Genomic DNA, 17,971 nt, shown 5'->3' with positions numbered 1-17,971 from the left:
TCTGTCTCATCTTTCAGAAATCACCTGAAAATTGTAGTTTTTACTTCTTCTATAAGTTGTCCCTGATGTATTTTTTATCTAGTGCCAGGAAAATTTATAGCACATTTTTGTATCGGTTTTTCTCTCCCAGGCAGAATTGTCCTGTAGGAAAATCTGGAAACCACTGATTCTGGTAACTTCTTACCTGGTGTCCTGAATGGTGGAAACTTCTTTATTGAGGGAGGAAAGTTTGCTTCTCAAAATCCACAGAATTTGGAAGTAGAACACCAAGTTTATCTGTGGAAACAACATGGAAAATGTACTTGCAATTTCCTTTTGAGGCCATATCATGCATTCCAACTTGAGATGAACCTAAGACTCTTTTCCCAAAAGATACAGGCTTCATAAGGATAATGTAGGCACATGTTCTGTTGTAAACAGCACAAGGTATATAACCTGTGGCACTTGGTGCTTGAACAGAGTGAATATATAATTTATCATTCAAACCTGGACACTCTGAAAGAGAAAAAGTGCTATGGATATCTATACCAGGATAATAGATGTAAATGAAAGTTCCTAACCAACAGAAAAACGTGTTACTCTATGCAGAGTAGACACTTGCTAAATATTTGTTGAATAAATGAATGTAGATTTTTTTTTTTAGAAGAATGCCTGGTAGATTGTTATATTATATCAAAGCAACCAGTGAGCAAGGCAGAAGCCAGGGAAAGACACATACAGACAATATTTCCAGTAAGGGAGAGTTGGTCACATTAGGTTATATCTCCTTATCTTTATCTCATTTCCCCTTTAACAAATAACAAACACTCCCTATGCTTGGCCAACCCAGGGCAGGCACACCAATACATGATGTGGGGAGCGGTCTCGGCTTGACAAGATCCTGAGAAGACAGTGTTTCACAAGGTGGGCTGTCTGGCACCCACTCCCTTGGCCCTCTGAGGCTTGCCAGTTTGCAGACAAAGCAAGATATTATGAGACCGTCAGCATAGAGTGTGAGAAAAGGGAAGTAAGCAGGATGGCTAAGAAACAAGGAAGCTGGCTGTAGCCACAAGGCAGGTCAAAGGGAAGTTGGTAAGTCTGTAAAGGTTAACTGGAAAAAGCTGTGCAGGTATAATAATAAAATTGCATATGCTTGCCAAATGCTTGAGTAATCAGGGCTGTATAAATATGCTGTGAGAAATAAACTTGGGGCTGCAGTCTTGAACTGTTAGCCCTCCTGATCCCATCTTTTGTCTGTCTCTTTGTCTCCTTTTCTCAATCCTCATCCCACTTTCACGTACTGTTCAACCGAAGCTGGTGGGCCCGGCAACATAACCATCAGTGGTCACCTACCAAGACAATGATGGCCACTGGCCCTATGAAGCTCCAGATGAACCCTTCATCAGTCTTGAGCCAGCAGCTGTTGAGAGAAAGATAAGGATTCCCCGATTATTTCTCAGAAGAGAAGGTGTTTAATTCCTCTCACAAGATCTGAGCAGTGACAGAAGCTGTTTAGTTCAGACCTGGATTTTAGATGGAATCAGACCTGAGTCTCCATCTGATACAGGCTACATGTTCTGAGTCTCAGTTTTCCCAGGTGTAAAGTGGTGCTAACGGAAGTATTTAAAAAATTTAAATGAATACTGTGGCTATCTACCAAGCCTTGAAGTCAGGTTGGGTCAGTTCTGTGATTTAGTTCTTCTCCTTCAGCATTGTGTTAACTCTTCCAGGCCTCACTACGTAAATATAAGGACCAGTTTGACAAATGTCCAAAAAATAATTTTCTTGGATTTTGAATGTGAATGCGTTGTGAACCTATAGATCAAGCTGGGAAGAACTAACTTCTTCTTGACGATAGGCAGTCTTACTACCCATGAACATGGACTACCTCTCCATTTATCTGAGCCTTCTCTGGTTCCTTTCATCATTTTCCTCCTATAGATCTTGTAGGAAATATGAAATGAGGTCATGTGTACATAGTTTTTTGGATACAGTTTCTGGCGGAATTAAGGCTCAGTAAAGGCAGGTATCCTAATAACAGTGAGTACTATAATAATAAGTACTATAATAAGAAAGAGAGTAAAAATAATTTTGTCGTTTCAAGAGTGTTACATAATGAGAATCATATGGAATGTAATCTTTGGTAGTGACTACACCTCTATACCTGTGATAAAATTGTACAGAACTAATCACACAAAGGAGTACAAGTAAGACTTAAGACATATGAATACAATCAGTGGATTGGTTCAGTGTTGATGTTCTGGGTGCGACCAGGAAGCTTTTGGAGGTGTGGATATGCTTGTTACCTTGATTGTGGTGATGGTGTCACAGTGTATGCATATGTCCAAACTCATAAACATGTATTCATTAAATATGTATAACTTTCTGTATATCAATTACATCTCAATAAGGCTGTAAAACAGGAATAAAAATAATAATGTAAATGTAGTTTTTAAAACTACCATAAGACTCTGTATTCTGTCATGGCTTATGTTAGCATTGGTAGTATAACTTATTCTGAACCTGGCAGTACAAGACTGGCAAAGATATCAAGCAATCACCAACTCTCATTGGTCAGAAAAGCCCCCACTCTTAGTTCTGTTCCAAGGGTTGTAAAACTATGACCCATGGGCCAAATTCAGTCTACCTCTTGTTTTTATAAATAAAGTTTTATTCAAGCACAGCCATACCCAGTTATTTACATATTGTCTATGACTTGGCTGTTTTCATACTACAAGGGCAATGCTGAGTCATTGCCATGAGACCACATGGCCTGCAAAGATTAAAACAAAAACAACAACAACAAAAAAGCAGTTATCATCTGGCCCTTTTATAGAAAACTTGCCAACTCCCATCTCCCCTACTATCTCCAAAACCATTCTGGCAGGATTTAGGGATCAAGATAGAGATAAGGTATTCTCTGGCTTCAAGAAGGACAGCCTCCTACTTGTTTTTTTGTTTGTTTGTTTGTTTGTTTGTTTTGTTTTTTGTTTTAGCACATGCATACCTACTTCCTACCCTAAGCCTCATTGCGAAAATACTAACTTCTTCAACAAACTTTGCAAGGCTTTGCAAACTTCTTTAGTGAGGCAGCAAAACATGGCTATTAAAAATACTGCTTTGGGAATTCTGACTTATTTTCTTTTAGACATGACCTTGAGAGTGTTTATTAGATGCACTAAGGCCCAGATGTCCTGTGCATGACATGACAAACAATGCCAGCCTCATGGGAGGAGTCGATGAGAGTCTGCAGATAGAAAGCACTATCTCTGACATAGCACGGGACTTTGAGATTTGTTGTTCTTATTATTCTTTACATTCTATTCTTTCAGAACCCTACAGAACATAATACCACAGATTATTAATATGGGGTCATCTGTTTGCTCTCTTGCCCCTGAATTTCATGAAGTTGTATTTTGGGTACCACTTCCACCATAAACGCTACCATCATGCTTACTGAGTGTATGTTCCATAATTTTTGTGTCCTGCTATTGCAGATACAGCCACAATCAGAGCTGGAATCCCATAGCCTGCAGGGTACATGAACCTCTTCTTGAATCTGCCTGCGCTGGTGTAGTTGGCCACCTTGAGGTTCCTGACGGTGAGAAAGAGATGCAGTCCTTCGAGGAGCATCCAGGTAAAGGAGGCCAAGTAGAGGTAATGCAATACCCCTGCGATGATGGAACACAGCACCTGGAAGGGAGAGAAGATATAGGAATGTGGCGCCGATGTAGTCTGTACTGAATTATATCCTCAGCACTTAACGGTTTCCCAATTGCTGGCTGGGATTTTAATTCCAGAACCTGTGACACTTTGCCTGGAGCAACACATTTTCTGGAGCCTTTCACTGGCCATTGAAGTCTGCTTGTCCCATGTGTGGGGCAAGCCAGAAGCACCAAGGAATGAATGCCACCAGAACAGCCCTCAAATTCTTGACAAATGAGTATTGGTAGGGAAATGCTCCATTGCTCTTGACCTTTGGAAGGCTGTGATGGTTAATTTTATGTGTTAGCTTGACTTAGATAAGAGATGTCCAGATAGCAGATGAAACTTTTCTGGGTGTGTTTGTGAGGGCGTTTCCAGAAGATTAGCATTTGAATCAGTAGATAAGTAATGAAGATTGCCCTAACCTATAAGGCATCATCCAAGCCATGAAGAGCCTGAATTAGAACAAAAAGGTCTAGGAAAAGAGAATCCGCTCTCTCTTCTTGAGCTGAGATGTCTATTTTCTCTACCCCTTGGACATTAGCAATTGTGGTTCCAATAAAGTGTTGTTTACAAAAACAGATTGTGGTCCAGAATTAGCCTGTGCACTGTAGTTGGCCAACTTCTGCCCATTTTGAAATGAAGAAACTGAGGCCCAGGAAGTTAAAATTTCTCTCAAGAACACAAAGCTAATAAAAAAAAATGTATTTGAAATCCAAACTGTCTGCAGAGGCCATACTATCTCTTAACCATAGCACTGTACTGCCTTTTGTGGAGGTGGGGGAGTGGGAAAAGTGCTTTCATAACCTTGTGAAGGTGAGATCATAGTCTTTAGGGTTGAAAGGAGCCTTGGAGAACATCTGCTACTAATTCTTCCTGGATGTGATGATATGATTGTGACTATGGCAAAAATAAAAGCTAGCGTTGTTCTCTGGTTGATTAATCCAGACTCTGCATTCTATCTTGCTATAGCCCTATGCTGATGCCCTTGTTTTAGAGAGGGAGATTAAAAAGGGGAAGCCACTTTAATAAGATCGTATAGTGAGTAGAGATACAACTGCTGATTGTGTGGTAAAGATACTGTCCACCAAAAATGCACCCCTCAGTTCCAGAAAATAGATTTGTCTCTAAGAAATTACTCCCCAGCCAGATATGATATTTCCCAGCATGCCTTGCAGTTAGGTACGACCATGGAATGCGATATGAACCAATTCCTGCGGTGGCCCATAAAAACCTTCCTCATGGGACTCCACCAAGTTCTTCTCTCTTTTCAGTTGGCTAAAATGGAAAGGACCACAGGATGACCTTGAAACCATGTATGAGCTAGAAGAGCCTCCTACTTGTTTTAGTTAAAGGACAGACACCCTTCAAACATGTTTGCTCACCTTCTACAGATACATACAGGTGAAGTAAACTACTCTTGTGATAAGCCGCCGCTTTTTGGAGTTCAATTGTTACAACAGCTATTGTAAACCGATCTAATACCATCAGTCTGATTCTCAATCACTTTGCTCAATGCCCATCAGAAAGTACGGGTCTTACCAAAATTACACAGGAAGAGAACTGAAATCAGGACTCTTGCATTTCCCCCCAGGTGATTATTGCCTCTCTTCCAGTCTTTCCTCGAAACAAGATTTGATTACAACAAGGAAATTTGATTAAATCACCTACCTCAGGCTCAGTTTGATCAATCCCAGTGAGGAAGAGGAGGTGGGCCAAGAAGAGGCAGATGCAGAGCTGCAGGTGGAGGGTGGTGCTGATGTTCTGGATGGATCGGCACAAGAGGAAAGTGAGGGCTGCCAGGAGGAGACACAGCAGAGACAGGCTCAGTCCCACGTAGGTAATCACTGTTAGAATGAGATCCGCCTAGGAACCACCAAAAGAGGGACCTGTTATAGTTTCCAACTCTGTAGTTGGAGAGTCAGATGGGCTTCCTAGCTCAGGCCCTCAGATGAATGAGTGAACCTCCTTGTGACTTGCTGTTCTTATCTTTAAAACAGGGGCATATAAGAACAGAGAGGCATCAATGTGAGACAGACACATCAATTGATTGCCTCCTGTATATGACCCCACTGGGGCTGGGACCAGGGATTGAACCTATAACCCAGGCACATGCCCTGGACCCAGAATCAAATCCATGAACATTTTGTGTGGAAGCTGATGCTGTAACCACTGAGCATACCAGCCAGAGCTGGTTAGACTTTTTTAAACTTAAAAACTGATCCCCCCCACGATGATTCTACATCTGTTTCCCCGAAAATAAGACATCCTCCGAAAATAAGACCTAGCGCATGGAAAGATAAGACATCCCCTGGAAATAAGAGCTAGCGCAACTTTGAGAGAAAAAAGTAATATAAGACACTGTCTTATTTTCGAGGAAACAGGGTAGTATCCATCTGGAACCATATGTAGTTATTACAGTATTACTGACTATATTCCCTATGTTATACTTCATATGCCTGTTAACTATTTTGTAACTGCCAATTTATAGCAATCCCTTCACCCAGCCCTCAACCCCCTCCCATCTGGCATTTATCAGTCTGTTCTCTGTATCTATGAATTTGTTTCTGTTTTGTTTGGTCATTAATTTTGTTCTTTAGATTTTACATATAAATGAAATCATATGGTATTTGTCTTTCTCTATCTGACTTATTTCACTTAGCATAATACTCTCTAGGTCCATCCTTGTCACAAATGGTGAAATTTCCTTCTATTTTATGGCCGAGTAATATTCCATCTCTATTATAAAAAGCAAGTGGCCCTAACACCCTCTCGCTGTAATGACCAAATGGTGGGTGGGCGGAGCTGTGCATGTGGATGAGTGGGGCCACTCGATTTCACGTACAAGGCTTCTAGTTGTATATATGTACCACATCTTCTTTATATAGTCATCTATTGATGGGCTTTTAGGTTGCACCCATATCTTGTCTATTGTAAATAATGTAATGAACATAAGGATGCATATATAATATCTCATTCAAGTAATGTTTTGGGTATATTTTGAAAAATACCCAGAGGCAGAATTGCTGAATTATAAAGTAGTTCTATTTTTAATTTTTTAAGGAACCTCCATACTATTTTCCTAATGGCTGCACCAATTTGCATTCCCACCAATAGTGCAAAATGGTTCCCTTTTTTCCGTATCATTGCTCATGCTTATTATTTGTTCACTTATTGATGATGGCCATTCTCACAGGTTTGAGGTGTTATCTCATTGTGATTTGCATTTCTCTGATGATTAGTGATGTTGAGCATCTTTTCATATGTCTATTGGCTATCTGTATGACTTCTGTGGAAAATTATCTATTGAATATTTCACACCAATACCATCTGGCTGAAAATTTTCTGTTGGGAAGTCAGTTGACATTCTTATGGGAGCTTCCTTGTAGATAAGTAACTGCTTTTCTCTTGCTTCTTTTAAAATTTTCTTTGTTTTCAACCTTTGCCATTTTAATTTTGACATGCATTGATGTGGAGTGCTTTGACTTCATCTTGTTTAGAAGTCTCTGCACTTCCTAAACTTGTATGTCTTCAAATAGATCTTCAATCCCTTGCTCTCTTTCTTCTCCTCTGGTACCCTTATGATGCAAATGTTGCTAAACTGATGTCATCCCAGTAAGTTCCTTAAACTATACTCATATTTTAAATTATTTTTTTTCTTTTTGCTGTTCCAAATGGGTGTTTTCTGCTACCTTGTCTTCAAATTGCTGATTCAACCCTAAGCTTCATCTAATATGCTGTTGATCCCTAACCATTTGGCTCAGTGGATAGAGCATCAGCCTGCAGACTAAAGGGTCCCAGGTTTGATTCCAGTCAAGGGCATGTATCTTGGTTGTGGGCACATCCTCAGTAGGAGTGTGCAGGAGGCAGCTGATGGATGTTTCTCCTTGATGTTTCTAACTCTATCCTTCTCCCTTTTTCTCTGTAAAAAAAAAATCAATAAAATATATATTAAAAAATAATAATAATGTGCTGTTGATTCTTCAAGTCTACTTTTTATTTCAGTTTTTGTAGTCTTTATTTTTTACTGGTTCTTTTTTATAGTTTCTATTTCTGTTTTTATGCTTACTATCTCTTTGTGGAACTTTTCACTACGTTCTTTGACCATCTTTATAACCAATGTTTTGAACTCTGGTAGATTGCTTGCCTCAATTTTATTTAATTATTTTTTTTCTGGAAATTTCTCCTGTTCTTTCGTGTTTTTTGTCTTCTCCCTTTGACTGCCCGAGTCTGTTTCTATGTATTAAGTAGGTCTGCTACATATCCTAGTCTTGGCAAAATGGCCTTATGTAATCGGTGTCCTGTGGGGCCCAATGATGCAGTTTCTCTGTTCACCTGAGCCAGATGCTCCACAAGTGTCCCTTATGTAGATTGTGTGTGCCCTCCTATTGAAGTTGAGCCTTGATTGTTGTTGAAATGTCATTGGATGAATTGACTTTCAGGCTCACTGGCTGTGAGGATTGGCCACAACCACAGCACAAGATCTGCTCTCCAGGGGCTGACCCGTGGAGTAGCATTTGCCCCAGCAGATCCTGGTGCCTGCTGAGACCATCTTTGGGTGTGCCACTTGTGGAGCTAATTGGGTGCTGGTTCTGGGGCCCTTTGGGAGGGGCTCTGGTGCAGGCAGGCCAATGTCAGATGCTGCCTATAATTGGCCTACAGCTTCCTTTTAGGAGCTACAATGTGACTATGCTTGGTAGCTGCCTGTGTTAGGTCTGGATGCACATGAAAAAGATCACACTGAGAACCGAGGCCAGCTTCTACCAGTACCAGACCTGGGGCAAGAGATCAAAAGTCACAAAGACCTGCCACCACCTGCTGGCTGCCCCTAGGGCTCAGTCATTGAAAGAGCCTCAGGTAGTACTTCAGTTGGGTGAGGTAGGATCCCAGGGAATCCCCATGTTGGGGTGAGTGGAGTTCACCAGGCAAATGCAGGTTCAAATATGTTGGAGTAAGTTCAACACAGGGACAATGGCTGTCATCCCTCCAACCCTGACCCTGAAGCCACATAACTCAGTTTCTCTCTGTATGTATCTGGTGGGCTCCAAGCCAATGTCCCTCTGCCAGAGGTCAAGATGAGTGCCCACAAGTGAGATTTTCTGGGTCCTTTAAGAGGACACGAGGTTTCAAGCAGCCTCCTGTATGACCTTGGACAGACAGAATCTTACTGATTTTCACAGCCTGATATTTCATGGGCTTATCTTCGCAGCACTGGTGCTCTAGGCTGGGAAGTCCAGTATTGGGCTGAGACCCCTCAACTCCTCGGGGAGGGCATCAGAAGCTGAGATATCCTATGGATTCTCACCACCACACATGGGTTTGAGGCCAGCCCACTTTGTCTTTGTCCCTCCTACTTGTCTCAATGTGGCTTCTTCTTTATATCTTTAACTATAGCACTTCTGTTTAGCTAGTCTTCAGATGATCCTCCAGGTTGATTGTTCTATAATCTAGCTGTAATTTTGATGTGCTTATAGAAGGAGGTGAGCACAGCCTCCCTCTACTCCACCATCTTGAATGGAACTCCACACTGCTTCTTAATTTAAGTAAATTAAAATGAAATAAAATTTAAAGTTTGGTTCTTTAGCCACACTTCACATACTCAATAACTACATGTGGCTGGTGATTCTATTGGAAAACACAGCACTCAAAAGTAGTTCCCATGAAAGTTAGTATTTCTTTGTCTGTCATGTTCCAGTGCCTATAACAGCATCTGATGCATAGCAGGCAATCATATGTGAACTTGGTGAATGAAAAAATGAGGCCATTTTGTTAATTATGCAATAAAATTATTGTCATACTGTAAATATTCAATAAATGGAAGCTAAAAAAAGTAGGGGAAGAAGATAGGTAAATTTCTTTAAACCTGAATTATTCTAGATATGGGTGGAAATTCAAGGGGCTTTGGTTTTTCACTGGTAACAGTCAGTTGTCTTCTTCTGGTCTGACCACAAAGGTTTAGATATAACTCTCTCTTGCAGAGTAACAGATGTTTTTTTTGTTTTGTTTTGTTTTTTGATTGTTTTTTGTTTTAATCCCAGATCATCTTGGGCCTTTCTACCAAAGGAGCTGACAGCCCAACTTCCCAATGTCTGAGGGCTTCCTCCACTAAGTTGAGCTCACTCTGTCATACCCATGGAAAGTGTCAGAGAATTATTATCTCCTGGATGTAGCTTTCAACTAATAACTGAAGGGAGGTGCTGTATAAATACCCCAGCTCTCTCACATTCAGTTAGAATGAACTACACTGACTTCCAGAGTCCTCCAGAGGGACATAAACTCCAATTATCCACAGTGGCTTGGTAGTGCTCTCTGTGTGGTTTCTGTCCCTTTTCCCATTTCACTTCCTTAGTCCCCTGCCGGTACCTTCTGGAACTACCTCTCAAGTTGCTTCTGCTTGACTCCACATCTCAAGAGTCTTTTTATAAGACATGGAGCAGATGACCTCCCAGATTCTGGACACACTCAGATTCACAGAAAGGGACCATGAATCTTGGTACCTGAGGAACAAGAGCCATGAGGACAGCAAAGCTGGAAAGGTGGAAGCACTTGCATTTGGTGTAAGAATCATTGCTGCTCACATGAGTGCAGCCCTCCGTCGACCAGCTGCCTCCCTCTTCTGATCCTTTCCAGTACACACACAGGAGTTTTCTTCTTGCACCACCTGGCTGGAAAGAGAATAGAAAAAAGTGGCTTTCTGTCTGGTTTTACTATTTTAACTTCATAGGTTGGTCAAGGATTCACTGGGTTGGAAACTGGATGTGAAAGCCCCATCATCTAAAGCCCACGTGGTGAAGAGTTTTATACCACACATGTGTGGACTTTATTCTCATTGACTCTGCCCTGCTCTGGTCATCTCAGAGTCCTGGGAATTGACCTTAATGAACTATTTTACCCAGGTTGCCTGTCATTGGTAGGACCAATGAGAGGAACTAGTGAGAGATCATAGGATGAGAGCTAAAGAAGCCCAGGTATTTCTTCTATACTTCTTTCTCCAGCAGGGAAATCCCTCCTCCATGCCTCCAGCCTTCACTGGGCTCAATAATGCTCACCCCCCCATTGCCTTTTTAGGCATAATCTTTCCTATATAATAAAAGGTTAGTATGCAAATCAACCAAATGGCAGAACAACTAGTCGCTATGACATGCATTGACCTCCAGGGGGCAGATGCTCAACACAGGAGCTGCCCCCCCTTCCCCTGTGGTCAGTGTGCTCCCACAGGAAAAGAACCACTCAGCCAATAGCCCCTGAGCCACGCTCACAGCTGGCAAGCACAGTGGCGGTGGCGGGAGCCTTTCTCACCTCCGCAGCAGTGCTAAGGATGTCTGACTGACAGCTTAAGCCTGCTCTCCTAAACCATCATTTGGACATCCCCCAAGAGCTCCTGGGCTGCGAGAGGGTGCAGGCCCAGCTGAGGGACACGTCCTGCCCCTCCCCCCCCCCCCCCCCCACCACACACCACACCACAAGTGCAAGAATTTTGTGCATCAGGCCTCTAGTGTGAAAATAAAAGCTTCTCTGGAGGCCTCAATATTTATTGTCAGTTCTCTGAACCCTGGATGATCAGAGTTGGATTAGGTTACCTGCCAGGATCCTGATAAGACACCCATTTAAGGTAACACATAGAGAACCAGCCCTGGGCTTTACTCACCTCAGTATGTTTGAAGGTCAGAAACACAGGTGTAGACAGATAAACTTTTTCTTTTACACCAATGGTGCCACTCACAATATGAGAGTTCAGTTTTATGTCCAGTGTTCCTCTTCTATGACTGAAAAAGGATCCGTCCAGAATATCCCCAAGAGACCGGTAAGTGATAAATGCAACTTTACTCTCTGAGAAAACAGAAGAGAAATCTCTTTATAGGGGGCTTATCATCTGGGGAATTTGAATAAAATACTGTAAGTCCCCACATCTTGGCCCAGTCACCTAGACATGAGACAACAGCCTAGAATATGAAGGCCAAGGGAACCCATCTTAGACACAGTACCTCTTGTGGTTCCTTTGAAAGCATCATTGCAGTTGATATCCATTGTGTTATTTCCAGCTTCCAGAACAGTCTTCTCGTTTGTGTCATTGCATCTCTTGGTTTCATAGACTGGAAACATTAAGAAAATGAGTCCTACTTGGCTCGTTTTTCATGCCTAAAGAACTGAAGGACCCCCTTCTGTGAAAGACCCCTTCCTGGTGATTTCATTTTCTGCATACTGGGTAGACCAGATGGTACTCCCTCCCACTTCTCTGGCTGTTGGGAATTAAATGGTCAAAATTGCCTGAGAAACACACATTGCGCAACCAACTCAGAGCTGGAACTAGGGCGGGTAAGTTCAACCTCTATGGTTAAATATTTAAATATATTTTTATTGATTTTTTACAGAGAGGAAGGGAGAGACATAGAGAGCCAGAAACGTCGATGAGAGAGAAACATCGACCAGCTGCCTCCTGCACACCCCCCACCGGAGATGTGCCCGCAACCAAAGTACATGCCCCCGACCGGAATCGAACCTGGGACCTTTCAGTCCACAGACCAACGCTCTACCACTGAGCCAAACCGTTTTCGGCTCTATGGTTAAATATTTAAAGGCAAAAACAATTTTTAAATGTGTACTGAAGGACTTAGTGGGGTGGGGGGTGGGGGGGAGTAGGAAAACTTTAGCAAAAAAAGCTTAGCATCTAAAAGATTTCCAAGGAGCCGAAACTGGTTTGGCTCAGTAGCTAGAGCATCAGCCTGTGGACTGAAAGGTCCCAGATTCGATTCCAGTCAGGGGCATGTACCTTGGTTGTGGGCACATCCTCAGTGGGGGGAGGAGGGGTGCAGGAGGCAGCTGATCAGTGTTTCTGTCTCTCTGTCTCTCTCCCTTCCTCTCTGTAAAAAATCAATAAAATATATATTTTTAAAAATAAAAAAATAACAAGAGATTTCCAAGGAAATAGTCCCTGGATTCTGCATTTGGGAAGAATCCCTTGAGTTAACTCTCTCCATGACATATAAATATAAAGTCTGACAAAATATCCCTCTCCCCCTGCCTCCCCTAAAAAAAAAAAAAAAAAAAAAAAAAAATGCTCAGCGTTTCTTACCTATATCAAATATAGAATTTTCATGCTTTTCTGGAAAAGCAAAACTGTCATTCCATATGGTCAATTCCACGTTTTGAAGTAGTTGGGTCACCTCTTTTGCAATGAACTGTTTGCTTTCATTTTTCTTTAGAATTGTCTTTCAAAGAAATAAAGCCAGTTAGGTAGACTCTTACATAAACTTTAAAAAAGCAGGAATGTACATAAGTGTGGTTGGGCGAGCCCAGAAGACAATAACATTTATTAAGGTGCAGCTAAGCTCTGTGCTGTCAATCTGATATGACTTTTCTCATTTATCACTGCAGCCCTGTGAAGAGTGTATCCTTAGCTTCATAGTATTTTTGAGAACATGAAGGCTTAAAAAATGAGTTATCTGGAATCTACAAAGTTTCTTATGGAGGAAGATAGGGAATGGCAGGTGGTGAGGGGATGAAATGAGACTCTAGATGTTTGCTGAAGGTCTTTGACACCTTTGCCAGGGTTTCTCAATTGTCTCAATTGACATTTCAGACCAGATAATAATTGTGGGAGGTTACCGTGGGCATTATTGGATGTTTAGAAACATCCCTGATCTCCACTCACTAAGTGTCAGTAACACCATAGTTGTGCCAACCAAAAATGTCCCCAAATGCTGTCTCCTGGGACAAAGGACAAAATCACTCCTGTGCTGTGTCCTAAAAGTCATAGGGAAGCTGTGGTAGTATTTGAGCAGAAGAATGACATGGAAGACTAATCAGCTGTTTCCCAAACTAATTAGCTTCACTTTACTCACCCAAATGGTCTCTGATGGCTCTGTCTTCTCACGAATGTCCTCTGGGAAAGAAAAGTAGTCATTGAATCAAATATGGGAGATAACACACCCTGGCTCACATCCCTTCTTCCAGGCGCCCTCAAGTTGGGTCCTTCCTTGTTGCTTCTACATCCTATCCTAGTTTCCCGCTAAGAAGTCCCAAAAGCCTTATAGAATAAAATAAAAAGAGAATTAGGATGGGGCTTCCAGTTCAATCATTCAGTCCATAGTATTTATTGGGCAATTACTAAAAGCCGGGCACAGTGTTAAACCTGATGGATAGAGGTCGACATAGTGACAAAGGGAATTCCCTTCTAGAATTTGCAGGCTGCCAATAATGGCAAACAATTAATTGATTACAAGGGTCCAAGATGTTAACAAATAGAATGAGATGACTTGGGAGTATACAGAAGAGGCCCCAGAATATCAAGGGTGCAGAGAATGGATGTTAATTGAATTAATAATATAGAAATAGTAATAATACTTCCCCTTGTCTACACAGCATGGTATCTAAAGTGGCTTCATACACATTAGCTCATTTAAAGGAACTCAAAAAGTTCTAGAACAGAGTTATGTAGCATAACAGCTAATATTAATTGAGCCTTCCCAGGTGCATGAAATATTTTACATGCCTTAATAATTAGAAGTAAAGTGTATTCATTTCCTAGGGCTGCTGTAACAGAATACTACAAACTGAGAGCACTGGAGGTTCTTACCATAACAATCTGCATAGTCCATTTTAAAAATTTTAGCCATCCAGTTTAAAACAGGAATACTTGGGACACAGCTGCAGTAGTAACTTCCGATTTCATTTTTGCAATATGCTTTCTTCTTGCACTTTGACAGCCCGGTCTTACACTCATCAATATCTGTGAATCAAGAGAAAAATACCATTTTTCATTTTCATAAAACTATATTATTTTCCCTTGCCCATGGAATCTCTACTACCCAGTATTATTCATAAATACACATCTATTCTCACACAAAATAGCTTCATATTATAAAGATGACAATTCTTAAGTTAATTTACAAATATAATATGATCCCAATAAAAAAAATATCTACAAGTACTTTATGGAATGAGATGAATTGCTACTATCATGAAAGAATAGCCAGGAAAACTATGAGGTAGGAATTGGCCTTCCAAGACATCAAAACATACTACAAAGTCAGTGCCCTGGCAGTGTGTTCCCTGATTAGAGGGCTTGCCCACAGGTTCAAGTCTGGTCAAAGTCATGTATCTGGGTTGCAGGTTTGATACCTAGCCTCCATCAAGGCACATGCAGGAGGCAACCAATCAATGTCTCTCACTCCCTTTCTCTATTTGTCTCCCTTTCCCTCCCACACTCTCTCTAAAAAAACAAACAAAAAAACAAATAAATAGAAAAAATATCCTCAGTAAAAATTAACACAAAAACAAAATAACAATGAGATACTGGTGTATGAAGAGATAGACTAGTAGAAGAGATTAAAGGTCCAGAAATAGACCTAAATATATATATGGGGCTTTAGAACCTGATAATCATTACATGTCAAATCATTGGACAACACATTCTGCTGAGCCAGTGGAAAGACAGGCGCTTTCAGGCATTGCTGGTGAGAATGCAAATTGGTACAACTTTTCTGGAATTAAATTTGGAATATCTAATCAAGCTGCATATGGATTTAGCTGTTGACTCAGCCATCTCACTTCTAGGACTGTACCTTAAAGACATACTTCCACAAATATTAGAACAGCCTAAATATCAAAACAACTTAAATGCCCATGCCCAGGAGAGGGTTGAATAAACTATGGTTCGTCTCAAAACTATAAAAAAAGAAAATGGGGAAGATCTCTATGAACTGATTTGGAGTAAATTCTAGGATACATTTAAGCTAAAAAAGCAAAGTGCAAAAGGGCATCTATGGTGTCCTATCAAAGTGTCATGGTCCCAGAAGACAAGGAACTCTGGGGATATTTCACAGGTTACACAAGACTAAGGATCACGGAAATCAAAGCCAGTGTGGGATTCTGAAATGACTCCTGGAACAGAAAAAGGCTGGGGCTGGGGGGAAGGGGGAGGCAAGGGGGGGGGGGGGGGAGAAAGGGCATTAGGGGAAGAACTAATGAAACTTGGAAAAAGTCTGTATTTAGTTAATATCATTGCCTGATTTTGATCATTGTATGTGGTCATGTCCTTGGTTAACCTCAGGGGAACTGGGGGAAGGAAATACAGAATTAATTGAGCTGTTTTGGTAATTTTTATTTAGGTCTAAAACCATTTCAAAACAAAAAGTTAAAGAAGAAGAAGAAGAAGAAGAAGAAGAAGAAGAAGAAGAAGAAGACGACATATCCAGTACTGTGGTTCCACTCATAGGACTACCCTAAGAGGAAACAAATTAACAGACACAAAAAGTAGATGGTGGCCGCAGCCGGTTTGACTCAGTGGATAGGGTGTTGGCCTGTGGACTGAAGGGTCCCAGGTTTGATTCTGGTCAGGGGCATGTGCCTTGGTTGTGGGCACATCCCCAGTGGGGAGTGTGCAGGAGGCAGCTGATCCATGTTTCTCTCTCATCGATGGTAGCTCTCTATCCCTCTCCCTTCCTCTCTGTAAAAAAATCAATTATATATATATATATATATATATATATATATATATATATATATATATAATATATATATATATATATATATATATAAAAGTAGATGGTGGAAGCCAGCAGCTGGAGGAGAGGATGAGGAGTTAGTATTTAATGGGAACAGAGCTTCAGTTTGGGAAGATGAGAAAGTTCTGTGGACGGATGGTGACAGTGGCTGCACAACACTGTGAGTGTACTTAATGACACCAAAAGATAAATCTAAAAATTTTATGTTGTGTATATTTTGCCACAATAAGGTAAAACAAATCCTAGTCTACCATTGTATGCTTCACCTTCTTCACTGACACTAATTCCATGCATAAGATGTTCAGTTCCACCAATCAGGTATTCAGGAGTGCTATTTCTCTTCAGTGTTCAAATGGATTGTTAGAATTTGTGGAAATGAAAAAGAATTTTGGCTGGAGCAGATGGGGAGTAGTGAGAGTGAAATTGGAACACTAAGCTGGGGCCAGACCATGGTAGGTAGTGAGTGTCAAGATACTGATTTATGTATTTATTTGTTGTCTTGGTCAATGTTTTTGTTGAACATCTGCCATGTGACAACACTATTCTCAGTCCTAGGCATACCACAATGAACAACACAGAGACGATCCCTCCCCTGGTAAAGTTTTCCAGTAAACCAACATATAAAAACACCAATGCTGAGACTTCAAGAGCCCAGGGTCCTAGGAACTCAACCTTCCTCTAAAGAAAAACCAAGGATCATCAAGCCAGCATCAGAATTACAGCAGGAGGGTGTATATGGATAGGGACATCTTACAGGACTCTGGGACTATCTTGTAATATTGTTGTATCTTTGCAGCACTAGCATCCCTACATAACTCAGGGAATGGGGTATAGAAGTATGTCCCTGCCCCTTTCCAAATGCCAAGATGAATGTGGATTGCATCCTACCTTCACATTTCTCATTGAAGTCAGTGAAGTACCTCCTCCCAGACTTGGACTGATACCCATCTTTGCAAGCACAGTGGGTTCTGTTGAAGCATCTGGCATTTTCAGGGCATGTCTGACAGAAACCTGCAGAGAACACAAGAACCTTTAATTCATTTGTTTACTCACTTACTAAGAAATATTCAGGAAGCACCTAGGATTCCCAGACTCTGGTCAAAAGAATGTACTCCTGGGAATAGCTCTGTTGGCATCCTTTTTTGCAGCCATCCCACAACTGAACACACATGCTCACAGTGCCCAAACAACCTTCCCACCTCTGCCACCAACACCACTTTTTTGACAGTAGAACTTTTCTCCAGCACCTGTGTTTCTTTACCTGGAGCTATCTTTGGCGAGCATAGTCCTCTTTGCTCTCACGTAACAGTAGCAATGCTTTCTCCCCACAGAAGAAGCCCTCTCAATCAATGACTGGCAAAAGTCAGTGCATTAAAATAAAACCAGTTATCTTATTATCAAAAATAAACAGAGAGTAGGAGGTGGCAAAATTGTAACGCTAATGCATGGCTGGTAGGAATGTAAAATGGTGCAGCTCTTGTGGAAAACAGTTTGGCAGTTTCTTAACTAAAAATTATAATTCCTGCCCTGGCTAGTGTTTCTCAATGTTTAGAGCATCATCCGTGCACCAGAGGGTCTTGGTTCCATTCCCAGTCAAGGGTGCATACCTGGTTTGCAGTTCTGATCCCCAGCCCCAGTGGGGTGTGTACAGGAGGCAACCAATCCATGTGTCTCTCACCTTGATGTTTCTCTCTCTTTCTGCTCCCTCCCTTTCACACTCTCAAAAAAAAAAATCAATAGAAAAATTTCTTCAGGTGAGGATTAACAAAAAGCAAAAACAA

General features: G+C 41.3%; 1 protein-coding gene across 2 annotated transcripts in view; it reads right to left on the bottom strand.

The window, feature by feature from the left end:
• The window catches only part of LOC118731253 (putative adhesion G protein-coupled receptor E4P), a 53,528-nt gene that overhangs the window by 13,677 nt on the left and 21,880 nt on the right, over positions 1–17,971 (bottom strand). For both annotated transcript variants that reach the window (XM_045589179.1, XM_036459683.2), the window contains exons 3-13: positions 17,079–17,201; positions 14,261–14,413; positions 13,527–13,567; positions 12,758–12,893; positions 11,670–11,777; positions 11,333–11,514; positions 10,182–10,349; positions 5,356–5,550; positions 3,437–3,672; positions 1,333–1,399; positions 185–276 (exon numbers count right to left, since the gene is read on the bottom strand). In XM_045589179.1, the coding sequence (XP_045445135.1) occupies positions 185–276; positions 1,333–1,399; positions 3,437–3,672; positions 5,356–5,550; positions 10,182–10,349; positions 11,333–11,514; positions 11,670–11,777; positions 12,758–12,893; positions 13,527–13,567; positions 14,261–14,413; positions 17,079–17,201 (1,501 nt within the window). The remainder of the gene's footprint in view (positions 1–184; positions 277–1,332; positions 1,400–3,436; positions 3,673–5,355; positions 5,551–10,181; positions 10,350–11,332; positions 11,515–11,669; positions 11,778–12,757; positions 12,894–13,526; positions 13,568–14,260; positions 14,414–17,078; positions 17,202–17,971) is intronic.

Source organism: Pipistrellus kuhlii, unplaced genomic scaffold (assembly GCF_014108245.1).
Source record: "Pipistrellus kuhlii isolate mPipKuh1 unplaced genomic scaffold, mPipKuh1.p scaffold_m20_p_30, whole genome shotgun sequence".
In the NCBI taxonomy this organism is placed as follows: domain Eukaryota; kingdom Metazoa; phylum Chordata; class Mammalia; order Chiroptera; family Vespertilionidae; genus Pipistrellus; species Pipistrellus kuhlii.
This window is presented reverse-complemented; position numbering and strand designations above follow the sequence as displayed.